General features: G+C 41.2%; 2 protein-coding genes across 2 annotated transcripts; both read right to left on the bottom strand.

Moving 5' to 3' along the window:
* Positions 1-900: 900 nt before the first annotated feature.
* On the bottom strand, positions 901-13,053 carry LOC108886673 (tandem C2 domains nuclear protein). Its single transcript, XM_018681647.2, is given in 14 exon segments — positions 901-2,336; positions 2,338-2,358; positions 2,637-2,825; positions 2,827-2,837; positions 2,920-3,034; positions 6,141-6,332; positions 6,696-6,812; positions 7,513-7,613; positions 8,164-8,233; positions 9,617-9,696; positions 10,115-10,285; positions 11,510-11,713; positions 11,804-11,878; positions 12,896-13,053. Coding segments are annotated over 13 exon segments (1,428 nt in total). The 5' UTR covers positions 11,871-11,878; positions 12,896-13,053; the 3' UTR covers positions 901-2,246.
* Positions 13,054-14,089: 1,036 nt separating this feature from the next.
* Positions 14,090-26,170, bottom strand: fbln5 (fibulin 5). Its single transcript, XM_018681649.2, has 11 exons — positions 25,606-26,170; positions 25,384-25,438; positions 25,091-25,139; positions 24,609-24,890; positions 18,392-18,514; positions 17,294-17,410; positions 17,088-17,204; positions 16,487-16,609; positions 15,995-16,121; positions 15,691-15,886; positions 14,090-14,856 (listed from the first exon to the last, which is right to left on the bottom strand). Exons 1-11 carry the CDS (start codon positions 25,647-25,649, stop codon positions 14,695-14,697), a joined length of 1,395 nt encoding a protein of 464 aa, XP_018537165.1. The 5' UTR covers positions 25,650-26,170; the 3' UTR covers positions 14,090-14,694.
* Between the last annotated feature and the right edge of the window lie 84 nt (positions 26,171-26,254).

Genomic DNA, 26,254 nt, shown 5'->3' with positions numbered 1-26,254 from the left:
GACTCAAGCACCTCTCTTGAGTTCAAGTCAAACAAACTCCTCTGAGCTGAGAGCTGAGTGTTAAGTCAAGTCACAGCTGAAGGTGTGTCTGGAATGCCCTCTGTGTAACATTAACCATAAATCAAACATTAATTACGTAAAAAAAAAAAAAAGATGATGGTGTTTTGGCACGACAGGATATGAAGAGCTCTGACGCAGATCAGCTCACGTGGAGCGCCGGTTGTCCTGGTCACACACACTTAAAACGCAAACACTCGCCGGACTCTGTTTTCTTGGTCCACAGACTTATTGTTCGCTGGGTGTGTGTTTGCATGTCCACATCCACAGCTGGTTACACAGAGCATGTCACTGGTCAATCTCTTCCTTTATGAGACTGAAAGGGAGACAGGAATCCCTCTGGCATGATAAACCTGAGGGTTTTATTCCCAAAAAATACAAATTTTCCTGTCAAAAATATTACTTTATGTTCAAATGCAATCAATCGAAGTGAAGACTTGCATTTTTTTGCAAGTAAAAAGATTTCACTCATCTCCATTGAATCTCCTTATTAGTCTCCAGGACTATTAAGTTTTGTTTTCTAAGTTTACGCATTGCAGTTTTCAAAATGTGGAGACATTAAATTGAGATGAAACTCAACTTTTCAAATTGCTGCAGCTGAAAATAAATTGTTTTGATTTTCCTACACTCAACAGATGCCGTTTTCTATGCTCACTCCTCACATATTGAGGATGAGATTGCCCATATACAGTGGTTAAATTAAATTGCTGTTAAAATGAAAGGTGAAATGGAAAAGTGAGACGTCTCAGGAGGAGAAGCACTGAAGCAGGTTCTCTTGCTGTTTGCCTTGAGATTTCTCAATCTGTGGCCTCTTCAATAAAAAGTGACATGGTGACACAGTGGTTTATGGTTGTTGACCTATTTTACTGCAGACTGTGTGTTGGGTACATGCTGAAGAAGACCTCGGCCTGTTTTCCTTCCATGTACCACACAGACCATGCATCATTTGCATCACTCTTTTACATTATTCCTTTTAATAAACACACAAACTAACTTGATACTTCCAAACTCCGCCTACTTTTAATCACTAAATTTTCAACATTTAACATTAAATACATAAAAAATTAAAGTGCTTCTTATCAAAAGCATACTACGGTTTGATACATCTGCTGCAGTATTGTACAGTAACATTACATCCTATAAAGTTAAATTAGGGTAAGGAAAAACCTTCTAGCTCACCTCACAAGGATAAGTCTGGTGATTTTCCATATTTTTCTTAATGTTAGCAAATCAGACAAAAACCAACAAAGAATTGATAACTATAAATCTGACCCCCATTCACTGTCCATAAACTATTAAAACATATCAGCCTCACACTGGGTGACATGTTTGTTTATTGCAAAGAACATGAACACTGTAGCTTTTGAGTCAAACATCCTGCTGCTAGAGATACTAACAAAGCAAATGTGTATTAATCCATGTGAACATAGTCTCCAAAAAGACAGTATTTACTCCAGTTTAAGTAATATTTGCCTACAGACTACCAACCCCAGCTGCTTTAGAAAGTGACTTAGTCTTTTTTTTAAACATTAATTTATATATTCATGACCCACATTTAAAGATTTACATCTACAGTAAATGCTGAAAGTCAGAGTTGAAAAGTATTGAGAAACAGGCTGGCATAGTGTTGGTTTTGGTCTTTTTATGGGTTTGTTGACATTAAGAAAAATGCAGAATTGACAGTATTATCCTTTCAAAATAGGTTATATTTACAGACTAATAACATGAAGTTTTTAATACAGTGTGTTTGGTTTCAGTGTCACTTTCTGTGCTTGTAAACTTTCTATCCATCTGAAACAAGGTGACAAAGTTTTCACTAAAAAGCAGTTATATGCACGAGGTGTGTGACTTACAAAATATAGCATTATACACAGATAAATGCTATGCAGCACAATTACTGTTAGTTATGCAAAGGCGCTATTGTTGAAAAATGCACAGAAACCTTTTCCAGCACTTACAGTTTGTTCAAAACCCCTATTTACAAACCATCACTGACCACCTGACGCATCTCTGGAAATCTGCTCCCCCGGGGCATTCAGAGCACGTTCAGTCTGGTCCATCAGAGTCAAGTGTGTATCAGCAGACAGGACTGTGGCCGGCCGACTGGAAAAGCAAGCAGGCACAGCTGGACCTGCTGCACGTAAGCATTACATCCGCAGTGTGTAAAGAGGAAGTCAGGAGACGGAGGTTTAGGAAGCGCTCAGCCTGTGCCAAGCTGCCACCACTTTCTCTGGGTGAGCCATCATGTCCCTCCACTGCTCCACAGTCTCTGGGACAGGGGCTGTCGAATCCCAGCTGAACCTGAGAGAAACATTGAGAGGAGATTATTCCCTCAGTTTGTATCACTCAACTTCAAAACACCTTGAAATCTTTTGTGTATAGATATGGAGGTGACTTGTGTTCAAGAAGAAACTTCCTCCACCTTCAGCAGAAATAACAACCCACTTCCGTCAGGTCACCATTGTCAAATATTATAACAATAGATATAGTGAAATTAGAAAAAGCTTAAGTTCATCATCATTAGAAGAAAAGACTGGGTTTTATTTCTTTCTGTAAAAAATGATGTCAGATGAACTCACCTGTCCGAGACAGTGTTTCCTCCTGACCGAGCTGCGACTGTAGAGTTTGACTGACAGCGAGCAGGCATCGTCTAAAGAGGCCAGTTGGAAATGAAAGGTCTCTGCCCACCGACACTGACCCCCTGAGGCCTTTATCACCCGAGTCTTCTTATTCATCACCATCCGCCCCAACTGGTGCATCTCAGCCTTTGACAAAAAACGCTTCAAACAGGGTGGAGGAGAGGTTGTCAAATGACAGGAGTCACTAACACGAAGCAGTTGTTGTACATTCAACACCACCTACCTTGGGTGAGTGGTGAGGAGGATGCTGGGAGGTTTTGGGCAGCAAGGATCTGGAGCTGGATGCGCCCATTGACTGGCTGAAAGCAGGTGGTGAGATGCAGCTCAGAGTGGCAAACCTGAAAGAGCATATTCAATTTTAACTTATTAATTAGACATTTAATTGTGCAGTAAAACAAGAGCCTTTTAATTATTAAAATAAAAACATCTGTTCACTGAGCACCGAAAAAAAAGAAGCATACAGCAAACATTTTGTCTACCACGATGCATCATCCATCATCACATTTTATCAAAACTGGACCAGCAGCTACAGGCTCTCAGAGTTCTGACCTTTAATCACAGCTCTCCCTTCAGGGCAATCTGTGCAAATTGTCAGGACTGTGGTTTGCTGTCAAATGGAGCTACACTGTAGGAGTTTGTGACTTTAAAACTACAACAGAGTGGCCTTCAATTAAAAGCCAAAAAGGTGTCATTACTTTAAAAGGCCAGGAGCACGTACAAAGTACATCAACCGCCCATGTCATCAAACATACAGTTTGAGGCGTTTAATATTTTGACCTTTAATCTTGGCACCCAACCAGGCCAGTTATTTAATATTTCTTAACACAAGAAAATAGTGGAGAATGTGTGTCTCCAGAGTGGACTGGTGATGCTGAGGGATTAATGTTTATTTGACTTCTACAATGGATAATTACACTGTAGTATCCATATATAGTGAGTCCATAAAATAGCAATTAGTTCACTCTTAAAAATGACGTCTTTCTAGTGAGATTCACATCATAAATCTTCAGCATTATGCAACTGTTTAGCCTGTATTTCTTATAGATATGATACAGAGCAGATGAACACACAAGCATTGGTTTTAGCCATTGGTCTGTTGGTCAGTCCACTAATTAGCAAGTGTTACACCTGTAAACATTATTCTTGCTATTCATCAGTATGTTAGCATGGGCATTGTAATCATGTTAGCATGCTGATGTCAGCACTGAACTTAAAGCACCACACCAAAGTACAAAGAAAAAGTACAACAAAAGTACAAAGATCAACAAATTTCAACCAAAACAGACACACATTTTAACAAGTAGGCAGTCTGAAATCTGAAACATATCACTGCTTCAGTTGCTTCAAACTAACAAACCCCCTCTTCCACATGAGGTACCAACCCAAACCAAACCAGGTCAAATTACTACAAAGACTAAACTTCATCTTACCAAAATGATTTATTTGATCCCAGATGAGCCCCCAATTTGTCACAACCTGCTCAAGGCTGGACAAAGGAGGGAAGACCAAGTTTATTTTACAAAACTAAAAAGGAACTTTTCAGACTAACAAAACCAAACAGGATGGAGGCCAGGGGAGGGAAAACCAGCCAGCAGCCAGACCAGGTGAGCTGAATATCCCTAATGACTGAACTCCACCAATCAAGCTCCTCACAGAGCTGCTAACACTGATTTAGACTCGTAGATTGTATGATTGTATGATTCAACTCAGACCGCCAGCTGTGCCTGCTTCTTTACAAAATGCTGCTTGTTACAGACTTTACAAGTTCAGCTGTCTTGGCCCTTAAGAGCCTCCACTGAGTGATGGTGATTTGGACAATTTGGCTCTGCCAGATGGGTAAAATGACGGACTGGATGAAGCTGTCCCTCTGAGAACCTAATGATGATTCACTGTCTGATCCCCTAAGTGCAGAAACAGTTCACGTTTTACAGTCACTGGCGAGACATCAATCCATTTATCAACAGAACCACTCTCTGCTGTTGAAATGGTTTGAGGTTTGACCTACTTACATTTCCAGAATCTGCACTCTGGTTTCTTTTCTCCAATAAAAGCCTGTTTCCCAATTTCCCTTAATAATGAATCGCCTTTCTCTTTTTTCTGTGATTATGCAACAACATAAAGTCTGCATCTGCATCAACATTACCCTGTTAGGGCCAGGAGTACGGTACATGCCAGTGGGCTACAATGCATCAAGGGGACAGTTTTATGAGGCACACACCGTGCTTTCTTCTTATTTACCATGCGCATACAAAGGGGTGATAAAAGACATCAGCCAACTGAAAAAAAACTGGAGAATAAGTTGTAAAAGTCTGGAATATTCCCACATAAAGTTTTTCCTCCTGGCCACAACAGCTGGACAGCAGGAAAGACAATATCAGCTGCTACAGCTGAGAATACTGTATCGCAAGCGGTTGGTGTGACACCAAACCAAGCACTGATTATTTAGACTGGTCGACTCAGACTGCTTTACTCTCTCATTATGAGATCAAGTTCAACTTCCATAATCAAGATCTGGTCAAGACTGAGACCAGAGGAACTTAAAGCCACTGTGTGTGTATCTCACGTTATGCTAGCAGCATCAATAGCAACGCTGGTCGTCAGTTGGACACTTGGTTGGACGATCCACCATTTTGGTCCAGACTGAAATATCTAAACTAACAACTAATATGGATTGCCATTAAATTTAGCACAGATATTCTTGGTCCCCAGAGGATTAATTCTGCTAATTTTTTAATTCATTATCAGCACTGACATTTTGCATTTGAGAACTATGTCAACAACTATTGGATAGATTGATGTGAAATTTGATAAAGACATTCATGTTCCCCTCGGGATGAATTGTAATAACTTTTTCTGATCCCCTGATGTTTCACCTCACATCATCATCATTTCAAATTTTTAGTTGTGTCCAGTGTTTTGGTTTACAACAGGCTACCGTGAAAGAAATGTCAGGCTTGATGAAGCAAGTGAAACAACATGGTAATTCAGTCTGATGATCAGTCTAGCTTGAAGATGTAATCTTAAAAATAATAAATAAAAACTTTATAAACCTGGGTTTCCAGAATATACCAACATCAGTATGACCAATAGCAACAACCAATGAGCACTGTACTTTTTATGAATGTAAATATAAGTGTACAAGGACTCTTTGATGGATGAATTCATGCAGATCATCTGATGTGTCCTGGAGGTAAATCAGGTTAAACATTGATGATATTTTACAGTTATTAAACTGAACTAATGATCATACTCAATCCCCTTTACCTCTGTTTTGAGATAATAATTATTAAATTCCTGCTAATCTTATAAATGTTCTCAAACTGTGTTTGTACTTGAAATGTCAGTGACAGAAAAACAAGGTGGTGGAAACAAAAACCGGACATCAGACCAAAAACAGATGTTAGTGCCACGGGCCTGACTTCATTATGTGAAGCGAAAACTCACAGAGGACTTGGACGGAGGGTTGAGTTCGAGCCAGTGGTCTGTCTCCTGAGGGCCGAGCTGTCGTAGGGAGAGGACACACTCCCCCACGGTGCGTTTCCTGGGGGTGTGCGTCTGCAGCCGCAGCACTAAAGCGCTGCAGCGCAACTGCTGGAGACGAAGCGCAAACACAAAGGTCTCCATGAAGGACACGTCCTGAAGAGAAGAGGGAACAGGAAGTAAAAAATTAGATTGTTCAACTCATTCAGGAATGATAAATCCATCAAATGAAAACACTATAGCTTCTCCAATAAGAGTGATAACCCTGCAAAGTTCCTCTCCCAAAGGAAAAGTTAATTTCATATTACTCTCTGAAAATAAATTAGTAGCTAATAAGAATTAAGAGTGTCTATACACATGAGTCAAATTCTTGTTACAAAACTGCTGTTTTAATCATAAACCTTCCTCCCAAAACCTAGCAGATTAAAAACCTTAGCAACTTCACTTTTTCAACCTGAAGCAATCTCATGAGATGTTTCTGTGTTTCAGATGTGTCTCAGGTTTGGTGAACACCGTTACCTGACAGCACTCCTTTACTGAGCTTTTGAACTGTATGGGTTTGGGGATGGTGATGATCCCTTTAAATCCAATCTTCTGTTGTTCCACTCCGTCCGGAGGAAGGTTGAGGTCTGAACACTGATAAGAAAAGAGGAAAAAGAAAGTGTTAGTTGAGCCAGGTCAAATCTATTTATAGGTGTAAGTACTCTTGGGCAAACAGGCCTGGGACAAACTGCTCTACTTAGCAAAAAGGACAAAAATACAAAAATCAATGTGAATATAAGTGCTTTCCTGCTGTTTAAAACCTTTATTTAAACAGAACAATCTCCATTTATGGTCTAGTTAAAGCTCAGCTTTTGACATAAAGTTACACAACAAGGCATTTGTTTGACCCCAGTGCCCTACTTGTTCATCTAAAAGTCCCAGTGGATGGTACAAATGCCACACTGATGTGACCTTGGGACAAAAATTAACCCTAACAAAAACCAAAACCCTAATCTTAGGTGAGAAAGACTGCACCTTTTAATTTTTCTTCCCTGTTCCTTGAGGAATTAGAGCGTGTCTCTGCTTAAAAACCTTAAAACTGTAAATACAGATGTAATGTACAATGCATACACACTGTAGGTGTCTCAAGTACAACCAAGCACTATAACATCAGCTAACCAGGACAGTTCAGGTCCTTAGAAATCAACCTTTTCCTCCTGAGCCAAAGTTAATAGAGCAATGAGAGGAGCTAACAGAGAACTGGATTCTCAACAAACAGAGAGTCTATTGAGAAATGTTACAGAAAGGCACAATGGAGGTTTTTGTCCACTCTCCTCTCGGGCTGTAACCTTACCTGGACCAGAGTGATCCACACCTGCTCCAAAGCCTCCTGATAGTTCAATCGAACGCATACCTTCCCCAGCTCTCTTTCATCCCCGGACAGTGTGATTGATTCTGTAATGTTTGGGAATCCAGAGGACAGAACATGAACGAACAACACGATATAATATGAATATATATAATATTATTATAGAAATGTGAGCTTGGACAGCGGGTATAACATGATGTTACTGAGTGTTTTGATCAAAATTTCTTTACTGCTCTGTCCAAGGAAACAACCACTAACTTCAAACACAGTTAAACAAAGACAGCTACATCTGATTCTACAGATTATGGTTATGTCATTCTATGTTATATAGGTTTACATATAATTAATAAAAGTGGCAATTTGTCATGGCAGTGCAGGACCTGTTATCGTCATACAAATGATTCATTTATTGTTATAACAAAGCTGATTGCCTTCATTGAATGATACAATCATTATGTAAGAAGGCTTATCTCTGATTCTGAAATGGAGGACCACAGTAAAAACATTTGCAGGTGATTAGTACGTCGGCCCTTTCACGTTTGCACAATGCAGAGCGATCTTAATCGGACTTAGTCATGTAGGGATGTGGGGGGATGAGAGGAGAAAGCTGTGGAGATAAATCTGTATTTCAGTTACCCAGGCTGCTTTCAATGGAGCCCATCACTGAAGACGTGCTGCTGAGGACGCTGGAGACAGAGTCAAAGCGCTGTGGATGAAACCAAACACACACAAAGAAAAGTCAGGATGTACAGGATGGCACGCTCATTTTTTCCCCACTGAAACTCCAACATTTAACAAGACTGAGAGTCATCAGCAGTCGTTAGGATTCATCCTCCTGAAACCATAAATTCTGTGTCAATCCATCCAATAAATGTTGAGATATAGTCATTAGGGTTCATCCTCTTCAAACCATGACCATGAATTTCTTACAAAACTTAGAAAAGTCTCAGAGTAATTTCAGTCTAGACTAGACCAACCAACACTGTGATCTGCACAGCCACTCCACAGGCATGGATAATAAAAGTCACTAAATATCCTCTGCTCGTTTCCTTCTCGAATCTGCTACAACTTTGAAAATACCATCACTCTCTGATTCTTTACACCTGCTGTTTTTATTTCACATCCTCATTCGGGAAACCCCGGCTTGTTTGTTTATTAGTAAATCTATCGTCAAGGTGCTGTACCCATTTGTACTTTCATTACTTACTACTGTTTGCTCATTATGTTGCCAAGCTAAACATTTGAGGTAATTGAACTGTAATGTACACCCACTGAATGATGCTCTGGATAAGAAAGACATCAACACGTGATAGGTGGAAAGAAATACTGGATGTCCCTGTGCAGCTCACATCACAGTGTGAGCCCTGAATGAGATATATGACAGCCTCAGGCATTCGTGTTAGGTAAGGAGCTGTTGACAGGCATACTACACTACATCCTTTATACGACAAAGAAATACGCCCCAACTTAGTCATTGTTTTCCTTAATGTATTACTGATTAAACACCACTTCATCTAAGACAATCAGCAGGTACCTTCCTAATCAGAGAGGCTGGAGCTGAATCACATGTGGCAAACAAATACATTCAGTCGTAGCTACTTAACTGAAGGAATAAGAGCCACAGCTGAAATTAATCTCAAGTGATCTTATCATTATTTTTTGATTGATTTCCATTACACCTCTCAAAATTAAAGAAGCCATATGAAACCCCAAATGTGACGTAAAGTAGCGATTAGCCTCATGACAAGTTGTTTGACTTATTGATGATTTAATGCGTCAATAAATTGCAATTATATAATCTAGTAAAGTGTTAAAAGAGGAAGTTAAAGTTTCTTTACTGAACTTATCTACTTAACTTTAGGAGCTCATCCAAACAGATTAAAAAAAAACTGTACACCTGCCTCAGTTTCATCTCTTCAGGGTGAAATGACATCCTCACTTCAATCAAAATACCAGCTGATTTGACTTGTTTGCAATTTTCCACTATGCTGCTGAGGAGAGTGGAAACTATAAATCTATATTTAGTCTTTAGGTTGACACAGGGTGAGAAACACTGTGTGAATACAGATTAGATAGAGAACAGTCTTACCTGCATGTGACTCTGAGGGCAGGACAGATCAAACATGGAGCTGCTCAGTCGCTGCTGGCCGCCGGGCTTCAGAGTCCAACCTGGGAGAGAACCACCAGTTTATATTAAGATGGTTTAATGAAGTTCTGTTACTACATGTCCATCTGTAGTTATCTGTTATTAATTCAGGGATACACACTATCTCTTATCCCTTTATTTATGGCAGTTTCTTCTGTCCTGCTGCAAAGATCAACTGTTGAATCAGTGTTTTTGGCTGTAGTATACATGCAAGTCTTAATATCCAGACACAAATTTAGTGATTTCATGTAGCATCTTTAACATATACAATTTAATGTCGTCGTCATAAGCTTGTAAAAAAAAGTAAGAGGGAGTCCAACTTAATTTCTGACTGGCGTACAATCAGAATTTCTTTGATTTGATTTCGTTGATTTCTGCTAACTCTTATTTAATGATGGATGGCTGATGTTGTGGTTGCTGTGTATAAATGGTCTTTGCTACCTGGACTATGTGAACCGGAGTTTCTGTTCTTCAGTGTGTCGCGGCGGGTCGAGCCAGGGGAGATGTACTCAGTCATCTGACCCTGATGGAAGCTGGCCTCCGGGCTGTAGGTGAAGTGACTGGAGCCCAGCAGCTCTGCCTTCCTCTCTGCATATGTACACCGGGCTGAACCTGCAGACAAAAAGCAGGGCTGAAGGTCAGGACGCTCCTGTTTTAACCAAGTTAATCTTTCAAGTCAGTCAAACTAAAAGACCACAGCATTTCATTTAGAAACAGGATATCCTGGTACTGGTCTCTTGTGCAATCAGACTTATGGTTATATCTCAGTAACCTCATGGGTTGGTTTAGGTGGAGTAAAATTTGTCAGTCACTCAAACCTTTACTTTGACCTAACCCTGTGTTGTGGCAAGATTGCGTGTGTCTTGCTGCCTGGCTGCAATATGAAGGACAGTTTCTGGCTGGCAACATGTGCTATAATTATATGTAATAGTTTCAAGTTCTGAAAGGCCGAAATTCTTTTGTTGACAAGGAATCTTCAGCACACATTCAGCTAATGAATGTCTTCATGGGAAACTATTGAAGTATCAACACATCCCTAAAACATAATATTGCAGTCAGAACATCAGAGGTCTGGAGGAATCATCTAAAAACCAGATGCATTGAAACTGATCACAACTGGTAAAACTTTCGACTGTATTCTGGAGCTGGAGGACCAAAAGTAAGCCAGCTCAGATCCATATATGGCTGCCTGAATTGGCCAGGGTTTGTGAGTGGTCCTGGGCTGATCTGAGGTAACAATCAGCTCCATTTAGCCGCAGTCATTCAGGCCAGCTTTGGGATCTATACCAAGAATCAGACCAGTGTACAGTGTACACCACAGTTGATAGCATTAGGACTTAAGTCACTAATGGACCAAGACACTACCTGTGTTCAAACTGAGCCAGTGAGGCTAAACAATCAGCTGTTATAGTTATGATTTCCTTGTTGTTCCTCTGGTAAATTAGAGATGAAACATCACAGAGTGGTTAAATCATTTTTGGAGTTTTCTTTGTCTGTTTTGATTCATTTATCAGAACAGAAAACAAAAGTTCAGTGTTATTCCTAGAACATTTAGTATTGCTTACATGTTGTGTATTCAGTGTGGTCAGAGACACTTTGATGATGGGACTGGCATTATTTACCAACCCAACCTTTAAGTCAACACTGTCATCTGGGACAGGACATCTAGGACATAGCTGCTCACCACAGCTTAATTGCTGTATTTGTATTTGCTTATATGATGGTTAGATTGGGTAAATTAAAATAATCTCTTAAGACAGACAGATATTTGACATCCTTATTGTCAAACAAAGAGACAGAACAGCAAGCTGATGTTATTTTTTAGTTGGTACATACTCTGTGGCCCGGACTGTAAATTGGGGAAGCGGGAGCCTCTGGGCTGGATGTAGGAGGCCTTGAAGGTCGGCAAGACGAACGGCACCTCTCTGCCGTCTGGGGGCAGCTTGGACAGGAGGTAATCCTCTGTCACTCCCCTCCTCCCCTCATCTGACTCTCGTCCAAAGGCTGCTGCTTTGTTAGGAGGCATCTTCAGTTTGATCACTTGAAAGCAGAGGAAAGTATCAGCACAATCAGAAACAAAAGAGTCTGTCCAGGCTGTTTGACATGCAGCTGTGCAGAGCATCAGTTTACCTTGGGTCTCCTGCTCCTTCCCCTTTTTCTTCATGAAGTTCTTGCAGCAGTTTTTGAGGCACTCCATGGCTGCAACTGGAAATATTTCAGTGAAGAAATAGAAAGTGGAAATTACGTTTACACAGTAAACAGTGGTACCACCAGGGCTGGAACAAGTCCCTCTGGGTACTTAATCAGGAGGTGATAACACCTAACAAATCCTAAAATTTAACTCATAGAAAGCATAATTTGGTATGATCCTAAACTTTGTTACAGCACCCCTAAACCACCTGAGTTTGGCCCAAATTGACATAATCCCCAGTTTTCTTACATGGTGCTAAAAATGTGTTGGTATCAATAAAACAGTCAAATTTGCTTCTTCCTCCCCAAAAGCCTAAAAATTTAATATAGCCCCTCCAAGAAGTAGAATTTGGCATTATAAGAGATTTGCTACAGTTTCCCCAAATGCCACAGATGTGGCAAAATGCTCCAATCATTTGTTGTTACAATCCCAAAAAACAGTGCCCAGTTACCTCACAGTTGGTACAGTGCCCTCAAAATTAACTGACTTATAAAAGCCTAAACTTTGTTATAGTTCTCCCAAATTGCAAAAACTTAATACAGGTCTCCAACTATGTGTCTGGCATATGCTGGAATAATCCCAGAATTAGTTCATTGTCATATCCCAAAAACTTGTTGTAGTGTCTGAACCCTGGTAAAGTTTGGTTTAGTATCCTGAAGACATACTATCATAAAGTCAGTTTTTAAGTTGTAGCAGTCTGAAATCATGTGAGAGGATATTTTGATAATCTAAGAGCTTGTTTCACTTCATGGAGGGACTGTGTCTTTAAAAATCAAAATTATGAGACAAAAACAAAAGTGAACAAAGGAGCTCAGAGTCCACATTCTCAGTGTGTTTTGGGACCACCTGGACGACTGACATACACTCAAGTTGCAAACAAGAAGTCGATAAGGATAAAACTTTACAAGACAGCAAACACATCTGACCTTGCAGGTCTCTGTTTGTGCTACAGACATATGAAGGAATTTACGACTTAGCTAATGATCAGCTATTAGTTCACTGTGCAAACCATCAAAACTGCATCAACTTACCCACGCGATGTTTTCACTGAGAGAAGATAAACTTCAGACATCCAGCGGTGCAGCTCATTCTCACAGTCCGACTGGAGAGAAATGCCTCTGAGCTCAGGTTTATTGTGCACTTCAGTTACAGGTCTCCCTCTCTCTCTCTCACCCTCCTCTCTCCCTCCCTCTCTCCCTCTCTCTCACCCTCCTCCCTCCCTCCCTCCCTCCATGCCTGCCTTCTCCTCTTTCCCCTCTCTCTCTAATTCCCGGACACTGTCTGTTTGCGCTTCCTTCCCTGAACACCCATGACAGCACCGCTTTCTGTTTTGATTTTTCGTTTACCTCATTTATCATCACCGTGTGCTCGTTTGTTATTTCAGTTTCCTCCTCTTGAATTCATATCCTAGCATTGTCTGCACCATCCTGGTACAAACTGTACAGGTCCAGTACATCTTTATTTACTGACCTGGCTCTCTGACTTCTGGAGGCTGCACAGAGACGTTTGTCTTCATTTGTCCTCTAAAATGTGGTGTGTCCAACCCAGAATTCATTAATTGTTAGATTTGTGTTAAATTTTCCAAAAGTCTCCCAAATCTGGAACAATTAGTTAATATAATATTACATTTTGCCATAGTGCTCCCCCATTGTTAAATAGGTATAATGCATCAGCGATAATATAAGAGATACTGTATTCTACTCACCCCAAAGCCCTACAATCTGTAATAACCCCGAAATTAATTGATGCCCCAAATCCAAAGCCCCATATTTATATCTCAGAAATTTGTTGCCAAAATCCTAAATCCAATCCAAATCTCCCAACATTTCAATACTGCAACCAAAACTGTTATGACCCCAAAATATTATAGTTATTCAGCAGCCGGTTAATGTCAAGGACAGGTAAGTGATGACTTTTATTGTTATTGTGCGCCACAATCCCCCAAATGTGGAAAAGTGTCCCCCAGTGTGATAAAATCCCACAGTTTTGTTAATGTGCTCCCAAAATTGTAACAGTGCTCTAAAAGGTGCTAATAATATAATCCCAGAATACACCACAGTGCCTCTAAATCTATGTCTAAAAAGTAATCATAAAAGTTGTTACTGTGCACTCAAACTTGGATGTAGTGTCTCCAAAATGTTTTGTACTTCCCCCTCAGAATACTGGATGATAATCCCATCTGCTGTAGCTTCAAGAGTTCAGGAGCCTGCTCATGCCAGGGACAGTTGTGTGGTGAAGACATTTATTGGTCTAAAAGAAACTGTGATCAATAATTCAGTTAATGACTGATTGTTACATCATTTCAAATATTGCCGCTCCAAATGTACAATTACACTTCTGCTCTCAGATAACCTGCTCTCCTCCTGTTTCATAAAAAAAACAAACACATTGCTCTCATGATTCAATGGCAGCTCTTGAATTCAGATACATTCACAGCTTATCTGAGGGGATGGAGATTCACAGACAAGTGGGGTAAACTGTATTGAGGATACACTGAGTTTCAGTGACGCTAATTTCCATCAGTTTCAGGTCATTTTCTAAATAGAGGATGTCAGAAATTGTACACCGTAAACATCCCTCTGTGTCGAAAGTACATATCGCAGCCATAAAAGCTCAGTGTCCATTAAACCAGGGTGGGGATTCGAGCACAGGGATGCTTTCCCATCAGCAGAACTTGGCTGAGTCTTTATCGGATGTGTCTTTATTGAGGATGACATAACGTTTAAAAAAAAAAAAAAGAAGAGTGATGAGCTGTCTCGAACAAACCATTACATCAGCTGCAGTTGAGCGCAACCTGATACTTTGAGGAGATGAAGTTCACTCGGGACTCTCAGAACGGGTGCTCTGATACAAATATCGTCAGACGGATGATGGAGCTGCCCCTGAAGTTGATGACGTTGTTGACAGTGACCATCTCCAAATCCAGCACCACCTCCTTCGGCCCCTTGATTGGCCGTGACAGGACGAGAGTGGCGCTCACGTTACTGGTTTGCTGTAAGATAAAGAAGACAGAGGAGGAAAAGGAACGTGAGGAACAGGAAATAGTGAAGTGCTACAGCTGCGCATTGTGGATGAAATTCGTGGCTCGGCACCCTGTCATATCATTTCCAGCTTGTAAGCACAAGCACAATGTCAGTGAAAGTTAATGTGTTTTCCATAGAGCATGAGGTCAGATCAGGGTTTGTTTAAACAAGGATAACAGAGGGTAACAGAGATACTGTAAAAACCTCATGTTTTCTTTTTATTCTTTAAACTCCCGTTGGACAGACGTAAGTGTGTCTGTATTTAACTAATCTGAGCTACAAAATCAACCTCCCTCACACACATTACACACACCTACTGCTCCATCTAGTGGCTGCACACTGCACTGAACACTCAGGTGCTTCATGTTGTAGATCTCCCCTTTTTATGGTCATTGTGATACCTGTGTTTACTTGGTATATAAGCCTGTTTTCACAGCATTTTGACTTGTCATAGTTGGAAAAATAATTAAAGAGTTTAAAAAAATATTAATCCCTGTGCTTTTCCTACTGTAACATGACAAAATGAGAGCTGAATAATTTATGTTTCCATGGTTTATATTCAGAATCTGTTGAGAGCCACACCTTTAACAAAGATTAAACTCAGAACTTGACTCAGGGTCAAATAATTGCCATCTTCCGCAGACATTTTGTGATGTACATGTGTGCACAGAGGTTCAATATTTAATATTCACACACTGCAACGTCACTAGTGAGTGTGGGTACAGGTGCATCACTGCATTATGTTCCTTCACCTTCATGTCTGCAGGTTAGTGGAGGGTCTCATTCATCTCAGTTGTACTCACCCTCATGTAAAACTCTCGCCCATCGTTGCCCGATTTTATCTGGAAGATGTAAAAGGCGCCGGGGTAGCGCGTGGTGGCCTGCATCTGGAAGATGTCTGCAGGCACACTGCGCCCCGACGACAGGTCCATGTGTCGGTACAAAATGGTGAAGGGCTTGTCCCTGCAGGCAGGGTTCTCAGCTGAACACATACACTGACTGCAGAGGTGGAGACACAGGGGTATTTTAAACTGAATGTAACCAAAATGTAAATGTGATGGAGAACAGATTAAGGTGCATATAAGGAACATGAGTGGAAAAACTCACTTGTCACTAACTTCGATGTAGGGAGGGTGACACTGTAAAGGATTCAGGCATGTATAGCCTCCCTGGAAATTGAAACATACTTGTGCTGTTGTACAGGTGTTGTTACCAGTGTCACATTCATTGATATCTTCAAAATCAAACACACAACAATCAGAGTCAGTTAAAACATCATCATCAGAGAAACAACATTTAGACAAATGTCAACAATACACTTCATGAGAAATCATATCATAATACTAAATATGGCAAAACTTGTTTTAAACATTAGCTGATATAAAAAGTGATCAGTAAAGAATGAGACACATTTTAGGTGACAAATATTCCAAAACAGATCAAAGTAAAACAGGCTTAAACTATCAAAACTTTCCAGATGAAAAATAATTACTACACACAGCAACACAACACACAGCAGTTTTATGAGTAATGTTTCCATTCAGACATTGAAAATGAACATTTATTCAGTTCAGTTCAGTAACTGTGTCTGAGCTTTACCTTCACAGCTCCTGCCGTCCTCATATACATAATATCCAGGCGGACAGATACAGGAGAAAGAGCCAGGTGTGTTCACACATCTGTGCTGACACAGAAACTCAGAGAAGCTGCACTCATCCAGGTCTACAGGGAATAAAGAAATCAGGATTAATAATTCCCAAGAGTTAGCACTTCTGCCTGACAGCAGCAGGGCCTGGTCAGTGGAGTCCGCTGTGTGGATTTCCTCCAGGTGCTCTGGTTGCCTCCCACAGTCCACAGACATGCTGTTTTAAATAGGCTACAGGTGTGAGTGTGTTGGTCTGTCTGACTGTGTCAGCCTGTGACACACTGGCGGCCTCTCCAGGCTGTGCCCTGCTTCACACCCAATCCAGGTGATGCTGGAGCATGAGCCATTATAGAAAACAGATGAATGGACAGAGTGTGAATGTAGAAAACATTTACAACATGTGTCTTAAAATGTATGTAGATACCAAATGTGCATTTTAAGCCACTACTCATGGAGGTCATAAAATGGCAGCTGTAATGTAGAAATATGTTTTTAAATGCTAGGATCACTTATTAGATGCCATCATAATACAGAAACACAATCAGCTGTGCTCACCAATGCATGAAGTTCCATCAGATGCCAACTCGAATCCCTCGTCACAGTTGCACATGAAGGAGCCGTAGGTGTTGAAGCAGCCGTGACTGCACGGTTCATCTTCACACTCATCCACATCTGCAGGGAAAACAGTGGACAGTCGTTAACATGACACTGCGGAGTGTGTGTGTGTGTGTGTGTGTGTGTGTGTGTGTGTGCATGTGTACCTTGACAGGTCCTGCTGTCTGGGTTAAGGATGAAGCCGGGGTTACAGGAGCAGGAGTAAGAACCAGGGACGTTGGCACACAGCTGTTGGCAGTAACCATAGCGACATTCATCAATATCTGGTCAAAAAGAAAAACACAGACTGGTTATGAACCAAAACATATTAAAACACATTCACTGTTATCTACACATAAAACCCAGATAAGAAAATGACAAAATTGCCTTCACTTTAACAGATTTGATTTGGCAAGAACTATGTTGAGCTGCTTTACTGCTCAAAAGCTGAAGAGGGCGCTGTTCCTCTAGAGGAGCGCTAAGGCTGTCAGAGGTCACATGGCATTTTGTCAACAAAGACATGAAGCAGGGTTGACTTTGCTGCATTATCCAGCAGAGCTTACAAGAAATGTGGTCTTAATTTTAGGAAGTACTTTCACTGATATCCATACTTGGCCATGGTCTCATTTGTTTACAGCAATTACACCAAAGTATAATGGACCACTTTAGTGGTTTTGCATGGTTTAGCCCATTAACTACAAATCCTGTACAAACTACTTCAGTGCCAGATCCATTTTGTAGCTTCAAGGCTGCTATTACATTCTGTACAGCATGTAAAAAAGTCAAAGTGCAGAAACTAGAAACCCAAACCATCTCATCAATTAACTGTACATCATATTTTGTCATTTACTTTATTGTCACCCTGTGCTGAAACTGCCAGTAGGGGGTGCTATAATAACTCTTTCATGACTAAATTAACATCATCTTCTCACATTTACATGTTTTCTCTCTCTTTACCCTCCAGAGTCAGTTTTCAAAACAACACAACTTGTGAGTACAATGTACAATGCCTTTGTGCAACAAATGTTTGATTTTCAAATGTCAGAGCTTCCTTAAACACCCCACCAGCTTGAGGGGTTTTCAACAGTTTCTGTAAGTAGCTGCATTAGTGGACAACAACAATGTGGATTAATTTCCTCTGGCTCAAATGTCTGCAAGCTGATTTTCACAGACTTTCAGTAAACCAACTGTGAAGTTATTTGGCTAAACTCGCTCCTTCACTGTTAATTTGACAATGGTATGCAAATGTTTAAAACACCACTCACCCTGGCACTGTCCACCGATGAGCCAGAATCCCTCAGTGCAGGAGCAGGTGTAGCCGCCTGATGTGTTGATGCAGACCTGGGTGGGGTTACAGTGATGAGAGTTTGTCTCACATTCGTCAATATCTGCAACAGAGAAGAGGAGACGTTATTGTTTCTTTCTTTCGTTCTTCAAAAATCTGTTGATTCCTGGGTGGAGATTTAATTAACGAAACGTTCAGAGGTCAAAGCGTGTGACAGTGCACTGACATCAAACCTGGGACACTGGTTACAGGATACTAACTACTAAAGCTTTAGGTAGAAACCGCAGCAAAACCACACATATGAATCACAAAAACACTCTGGTATGTAAGAAATAAGTAGTAATATTTTGGCTATACCTTAATTGATCTATCTACTAATATTATTAATAATATAAATGAACAAAATTCTAACCTGAAACTGGACAAAAAACATAAAAACTAGGACCACACATTACTACATATATACAATGACAGTGGTATTGTTCTGTACATGTTCATTATGGTTTAATTCTGTTTATTTTAGTAGATTGCACACAGGGTTTTCTGTTAAAGTCTGACAGTTAGTTCTTGAAAGCAAATGAAAGGACAAGGTGGAGGCACACTGGTGATATTGATTTCCATGTTGGCGTGATGCTTTAGTTCTTTGCCTCTTTTCTTCTTTTTGACTTCATTCTGAGCAAACAAAACAAAACAAAGCGCCCACACACTGCTGTCTTGTTCCCAGTTCCTCCTTAATTCTGCGTGAACTTGATGCCATTTCCACCACAAATGATTTTCCGTAGGAAGAACTTTTGTTTTGTTCGTGCAGCTTATAGTTGTCTAGCACCTACAGGACTTTATGGATGTGCATGTGCTTCATTGTAAGGAAGCCACTTTGTATTTCAGCTGAACTCTCAGGTGCCTCACTCAAATACAAATCCACCAGACTTGAGTTTTTCCTGCTGGCTTGAGGATTGCACAGACGAACGTCTAGTCAAATGTTTGTTGACCCAAAACTCAGCTTTTCACCACCCTGTATTTAAAAAACTCTTAACACAACAATTAACATCTCAATACATTATCAACTTACATTGTTTTTGCACAGGATTATAGATTTCTCCGATTACAATCTGAATTCCTTTGACGCCCCTGGAGCAGCTTGCACACTACATCATAATAGCCACATTTCCTTATGAGGATATGACAAATCAAAAATTCCAGCCTCTGTTTATGGTTCTCAGACCATGAAGTCACCAATCTCTAGAAAACCGGTGGGGGAAGTGGGTGGGAGCCTGGCTTTTTGTTTAAACAGGCAGCTATGATAAGCGATAGCGTCTGTCGGTGGGACCGTTGCCCTTTGTGCCAACTTGGACCACTGGTCCTTCGCGGGGGTGGAGGAGGCCTGGAGCGCTCGGCCACCGGCCAACAGCTACACGGCCCCTGCACCTGCTTGCCGTTACCAGTCAAAACCTCTCTGAATGGTCCTCATCTGCACCCCATGTGTAACCCTACTGCAGGTCTCCAACATACACACACAAACTGCAGGAGTGTTTCACTTCAGCTCCTTATATAGACTGTTTCATGAGCTGCCCACGAGCTTTGGGGTTACAGTTGATAATCCTGATCGGTTTCAGAGAAGACTGTGACAGATGGCATTTGTTTGAAATTCCTGAATGTCAGTCACATGTAGAAAAACTGAGAAAACTTAACAGTTGAGAGATTTTGACACCAAAAGAATACACAAACTGATTATAACTAATCTCTAGTGGTTTTAAATGAGGCAAGGCCAGCTCCTCTTGGTTACAGAGAAGATTAACATGTCAGCTAAGTTCATCATCTCCTTTCAAACTACATGGAATATGCAATTTAAAACTAGAAATATGTTACAATCAGTCTTGTTTTTAGATTAAACTGTCATGCATTTTTGAGTTTATCCGATGGGTTTTATAGGCCCACAAGGCTGGAATTTGTTCTCAAGCCACAGAGGAGGATGTAATCCTTCAACTCAAGTAATAACATGAAAATACCCAAAACTGAAGTTATGGGCGGAAATGAATATTAAAATCCCATGGGAAATGAAAAACACAAGATGAGGGAGTATCTGAACTCTAGAGGCATCATTTGATGATTTGTGAGACTGCTTCTGACAGCGTGTAAACTGTCCCAGAGCAATCCATCCACTCCTTAAAGGGTCAGTTCACCCAATCTACAAAAATATATTCTCTCATCGGTCACTGTTACTGTCTGGTCATGCAAGTAGTTTACAGTCAAGGGTCTATTGCAGCCTATAGTGACTCTGTGGGGCTAAATGCTAACATCAGCATGCTAACATGCTTAACAGGTAAAATGTTTGTCACGTTCACCATCTTAGTTTAGCCTGTTAGCGCGTTCATATTTGCTAATTAGCACCTAACACAAAGAACACTTGAGCCTGATGGAAATGTTGTGCTGCATGGAACATTGTGGGACCACCAAAGTTACTGCAGTTCATACTGAGGGGAACGTGAATACAAGTACAAAATTTCATGGCATATTCATGGATATTTCAGCCCGGACCAAAGTGGGAGATGGACCGACTGACACTGCCATCCCTAGACCCACACCACATGTGCATAGCTAAAGAAAACCTCAGCAGCAACATGTCTTTCCAGAAACAGTGTCATTTTACACAGTTTCGTTTTTACAGAGGGTTATGTGTCTCACTACTTCTTGGCTTTTTACACTTTTTACACAGTCATTTTGTTGACTCATTAAACAGGATATAAGCAAATTACTGAGCTTGAGATGTGTTGGTAGGTGGATTCTTTTTACTTTTGAACTGGCTGGTTGTTTCTCCTACTTTCAGTTTTTATACTAAGTTAAGCCCCAGCTTTTATCTACTAATAGTGATATTAATCATCTCAATTACTCTCAGCAAGAAAGCGAATGAGTGTATTTCCATTCTTTAAGGACATGATATTTACACAACAATGTTCTTCAAACTCTGTGTAAACAGTTTGGAGAAGGCCTTTCCTATTTCAACAAGACAATGCAAGTCCATGAAGAAAATGCTGTATGAAGGCATCTGGACTTGCTTGAGGTTAAAAGATGTTTCACCTCTCTTCTGAAAGGCTTCCTTCAGTTATCATGAAAAAATGTTTGGTGTACAGGAACCTGATTGGTCTGCACAGAGCCCCGACCTCCACCTCATCCAGCTCCTTTGGGATGGACTATACTGCAAGCCACATCTCGTCACCCAACACCAGTGGTCAACCTAAATGACTTTCCTGTGGCTGAATGGGTTAAAATCCCTGCAGAAATTCTGAAATTTCTAGTGAAAAGGCTTCTCAGAAGAGAGCAGCTTGTAGTTTATCTGCATGGCTGGACCCCCTTAAGGGAAAATGAAAAAATACGTCTCTTTGTAATTTGGATAAACTGCTGCAAGAATGGATTACACAGAAATTGGCAAAGAGAAGAATAATGCTTTGACACACCATTAAAGTGATAATAAAATGCAACTGTAGTACTATCTGTCCCTGTAAAACAAAGCCACAAATGCATTAACGCATACCGAAGGGCAAATTTCTTCTATTGTTCCCCCAGACTGGTGCCATTTGTGACACTGATTGAGCGTGGTGCCATTAACTTAGAGACAAAGCCATGTTTGTTACAGGTTCAGACAGGAAGTCACAGTCTGTGTAATTTCTGCCTCATAGCTGCATCAATCAACGACCCATTACATCACCACACACATACACACACATGAACACACACACCAGCTGTCAGGGGCGCGAGGACTCGTTATGATTGGCCCACCACAGAGGCATGCCTGTTCTCCAGGCCCGGCCCGGGCACAGATTTGGCTAAAAAATGACCTCATCTTTGGCATTCTGACGGTGTAGTTTACCCAAACAAGGTTGTGAGCCGATTCCCTGACGGGCCGTCTCCCCTACAAAGAGAAACAGTCCGTATTTGTGCATGACCTAAACTCTAAAGAGTTTCTCTTTAGAGGGAGAAAACTGTACTGTATGTGTACATTTTCCATTCATTACAAGGTCACGGCTGATTTATCCAATATGACAGAAAAGCACCACAAATGGACTTTAAGGAGGCCATTTACAACAGCTTGTCCCTGCTGGACACACAGCCATAATGATGTTAAGATGTATTTAAGACAGCTGGAGGGGTGGTGGGCTGGGGGAGGACATCAGATATTTAGTGTTATCTGACAGCTGGATCTCTTGCGGGTTGTGAAATGCAACAGAATCAATGAGAGAGCATAAATTTTTCTTGCTGTGAGGAGTTGAAGGCCCCTGTGCTCCGGCTGGGTGACGGCAGACAGGCCGCTGCACCCAGCATCAAAAAACATCTGTCCCTGTGAACTGATGGATTCATGCTTTCCCCTGGAGTTCAACCACAATCGTTAATGACTTACACTGAATTTCTGGTCTCTATCGCCTCTCGCCTTGTGTCACCGCGTCCATCTAGATTCACTGTAACATCTGATAAACAGCAGGCCGTGGCAGATGTCGGGGTCTTTCTCAGAATATTCACATCTTTCAAGCAGAGTCGCTGCAGAGATTAAGCAAAGAGGCTGGAAACTACAAACAGCTACAGCAGAAGACAGACACCTTCCACCCTCGCATCTCTCACAAGAAACTGGGCAGACTGCAGGTTTTTTAAAAGGGCAACCAAAGGCTTTTAAGATAAAGCCTAAAAAAAAAAGAAACTATATTTCTGTTCCACAAAGTGAAGTTTTTAGCCACAGTAGCAGCATGGCTGCAGGGATGTTGGTCCAAAGTGAAATCAACAATTAAACATCAGTATGTCACTGGGATGTTAACATTATGCTCATACACTACTATGTCTCAGCACAGAGCCACTAGCATGTCTGTAGACTATTCTTATCCTCCTTGCAAATTTACTCATGAAGCATGGGATTTTATTTTATTTTTTTACATCCTCAGGCCCCTAAGAGTAAAATGAAACAATCTGGGATGGGAAAATAACTCTGAACTACTCTGGTTACATATGCAACCTGTGACTAAAAGGTTGTCAGCAAACATAGCTTGATTTTAAGAGGTATCAAACAGAACTATCAAACTGACTCCTCATTGGGTAACTGTCTGTAATGAATGAGAGGACATGCTGACCCACTGCAAACAGCCAAACAAGGTTTCTGTGAAGCTCTTATAAGCAAACAATTGAAAACAATGGACTTTTGGAAAAGTTTTTGGAATAGGAAAAGAGTTGGCTTCTTTTACATTTTAAATCTGTCTTGAAGACAAGAGAAGTGAAGTTTGCAACCCAACAGGATGTAACAACTGTCTGTGCGTTAGTCTTACATGACTGACATTCTATCTGTAGCCACATGAACAGTCCTGAGGCAGTAGACGACTACATTGAACATCTGAGTCATTAAAACAAATCACACAGTGGTGGAAAGTTAGTGCGTACATTTACTGAAGTACTCTAAGTAGAGCACTGACGTATTTCCACTGAACTAAAGCATCTCCATTTTATGCTACTGTATACTTCTCCTGCACCACATTTCAGAGGGAAAACTTTTCCTGTGCAACATTTATCTGGCAGCTGGAGTTATTGCTTACCTCACAGATAACGATTTTACATTAAAAACATATCATAACCCTATAAAACACAATGCATTGTTAAAAATCAATACAATTGTTCCCAACATTTCTGGCTGTAACCCGTTAAAAGTGTCCAGTTGGGACTCCTTGTAATGATACAGATGTCTATGAGTTGTTAGCGTTTGCACGAAGGAGACATTCTCCCTCTGAACTTCTTCAGATGGTTTCATTTAAATGTTTTTGTGGCCCAAATAAGTAAAATTATGTTATTAAGAAGAAGAATACAAAGAATGACAATATTTTTTCTATCAGAACTTTGTTTTGTTTTTCTCTTTTCCTACCCTGTGAATCATCTCAGGACATTTCATGTTGATCTGGTGACCCTTTGGAAGGGACCTGACCCCTAGGTTTGGAACCACTACATTTAACTGCTGCACTGCAACAGTTAAAGCCAGCTCCAACTCAGCTTAACTAAAATGCTGCTTATGCATTCAAGCATCAAGTATAGTAGTACTGTCATATAATACTTATATTACTTGTGTACTTTTACTTGAGTAAGATTTTTGAATACTTATTACTTAAGTGAAGGATCTTAGTTCTCCTTCTACCACTGAAATCAGAGGGCATGTCATGCAGGTACTGACTCACCATTACAGGTGCCATCTTCTGCAGGAGCATATCCCAGGAGGCACTGTGCAGTGCTCCTCACTCTGGGGTAGCTGGGCTCCACAGATCTGGGAGCAGCAGGGAGGAAGGTGTCTGAGAATCCGGCTGATGGGTCTGGGTAAACCGGCTCGGGCAAGACCGGGGTCTCCGGTCTGTACGGCTGGTTGTACAAGCTCCTCGGGATGCACAGGTAGCCTCCGTTCTGGTTCACACAGCGCATGTCCCCCCGGCAAGCATCTGGCAGGGTACGGCACTCATCCACATCTGGAATACAGAGCGGTGCACTGATAAGAACATTCCTGCATCCAGAACATCTGTGAGCGCGTGATTCATTCTCACTCTTAGTTTGGAAACTTATTCTGTTTCACACTTCTCTGTTGTTTTTTCTTTCTCTCCAGATAAGAAGATGGCTGTCCAGAATGTCACTTTCCACATTATAAGGCGGTGGAAGTCATGTCACTTACCTATACATTGTCTTGCCCTGCGGTCATATGCAAAACCCTCTGTGCAGACCTGTGGAGAGATGACCAGGAGAGAGTGTTTTCCCTTTTACAACAAACCTATTCACACAGTGTGATTATCTGAGAAAATGCAACAATACAATTAGTTCAGTTACATTCTACCAAGCATGCACTGCCTCTTTACTGTTTAATCACAGCTCTCTGATATTAAAGCTGACAGTGACTATGACCTTGGTCTATATGAATGAAATCCCTGGCTGGAAACGTGACTTCAGTGAGGGAAGCTGTTGTGTTACCTGTCCGTGTCCAGGCTGGATACAGAGCAGAATAAATACCAGAGCTGCCAACATCCTGCAAAGAGGGAAAATCACGTTTTTAAAGTCTTGTCAGAGACAAACCAGGAACTCTGTGCATCCCGTTGCATATTCATTCACGTACTCATTCAAACACACAACTAAAGCAGAAACAGCTCAACTCCGTCCGTTACGCAAAGGTAAGAAAAAACAAACATTACTGACCTTGCAGAGGAGCAAAACCTGAAGCCACGTATTTCAAAAAGCATGGTTTATGGTTTCTGTTGAGCTCTCTCAAAGGAAAGATTTAGACGACCCGTAAATTCTCCCCAAATCCCCTCGCCACTACCCAGCAGGGCTCTCACTACCCCCCCAACTATGCGCCTTTACGCGAAAGCCGACACCAGGTTTTCATTAACCGCTGTCTGGTCGAGCTGAAGCTTCGGTACATTGACCAAGTGTTGCAGGAATGCCTTTTCAAAATGGACTGTTCCGTTTCTGCCCTACTCTGTCGGCTCTACAGATTATTTAGCAATGCAAATTGACGGGCCCCCTCCGAGCACTTTCTCAACAGCTGGATTCAATCAGGGAGAGCCAGCCCCCTCCAGTCAGAGCGCGCAGAGACAGCGGCACCACAGCGGCGCACTCACTCCAACGGGCGGCTACTCTTGGGCTGTTGGGGGGCAAAAAGGCATAAAGCATACACAGTGAGTGTCTGTTTTCCAAAGATATAAACAGCCCCCCTCCTCTTCCTCCTCACAACTCCTTCTCATACAGCTGAATAACTCTGAACATCTGGCAGGGCCAACGTAGGCAATCGACGCAGTAGTAGCCACATCTGGTTCGCATGAATGCGCGTTGGAGAAAGAAATGA

This window comes from Lates calcarifer, linkage group LG19, assembly GCF_001640805.2.
Source record: "Lates calcarifer isolate ASB-BC8 linkage group LG19, TLL_Latcal_v3, whole genome shotgun sequence".
Taxonomy (NCBI): Eukaryota; Metazoa; Chordata; class Actinopteri; family Centropomidae; genus Lates; species Lates calcarifer.
This window is presented reverse-complemented; position numbering and strand designations above follow the sequence as displayed.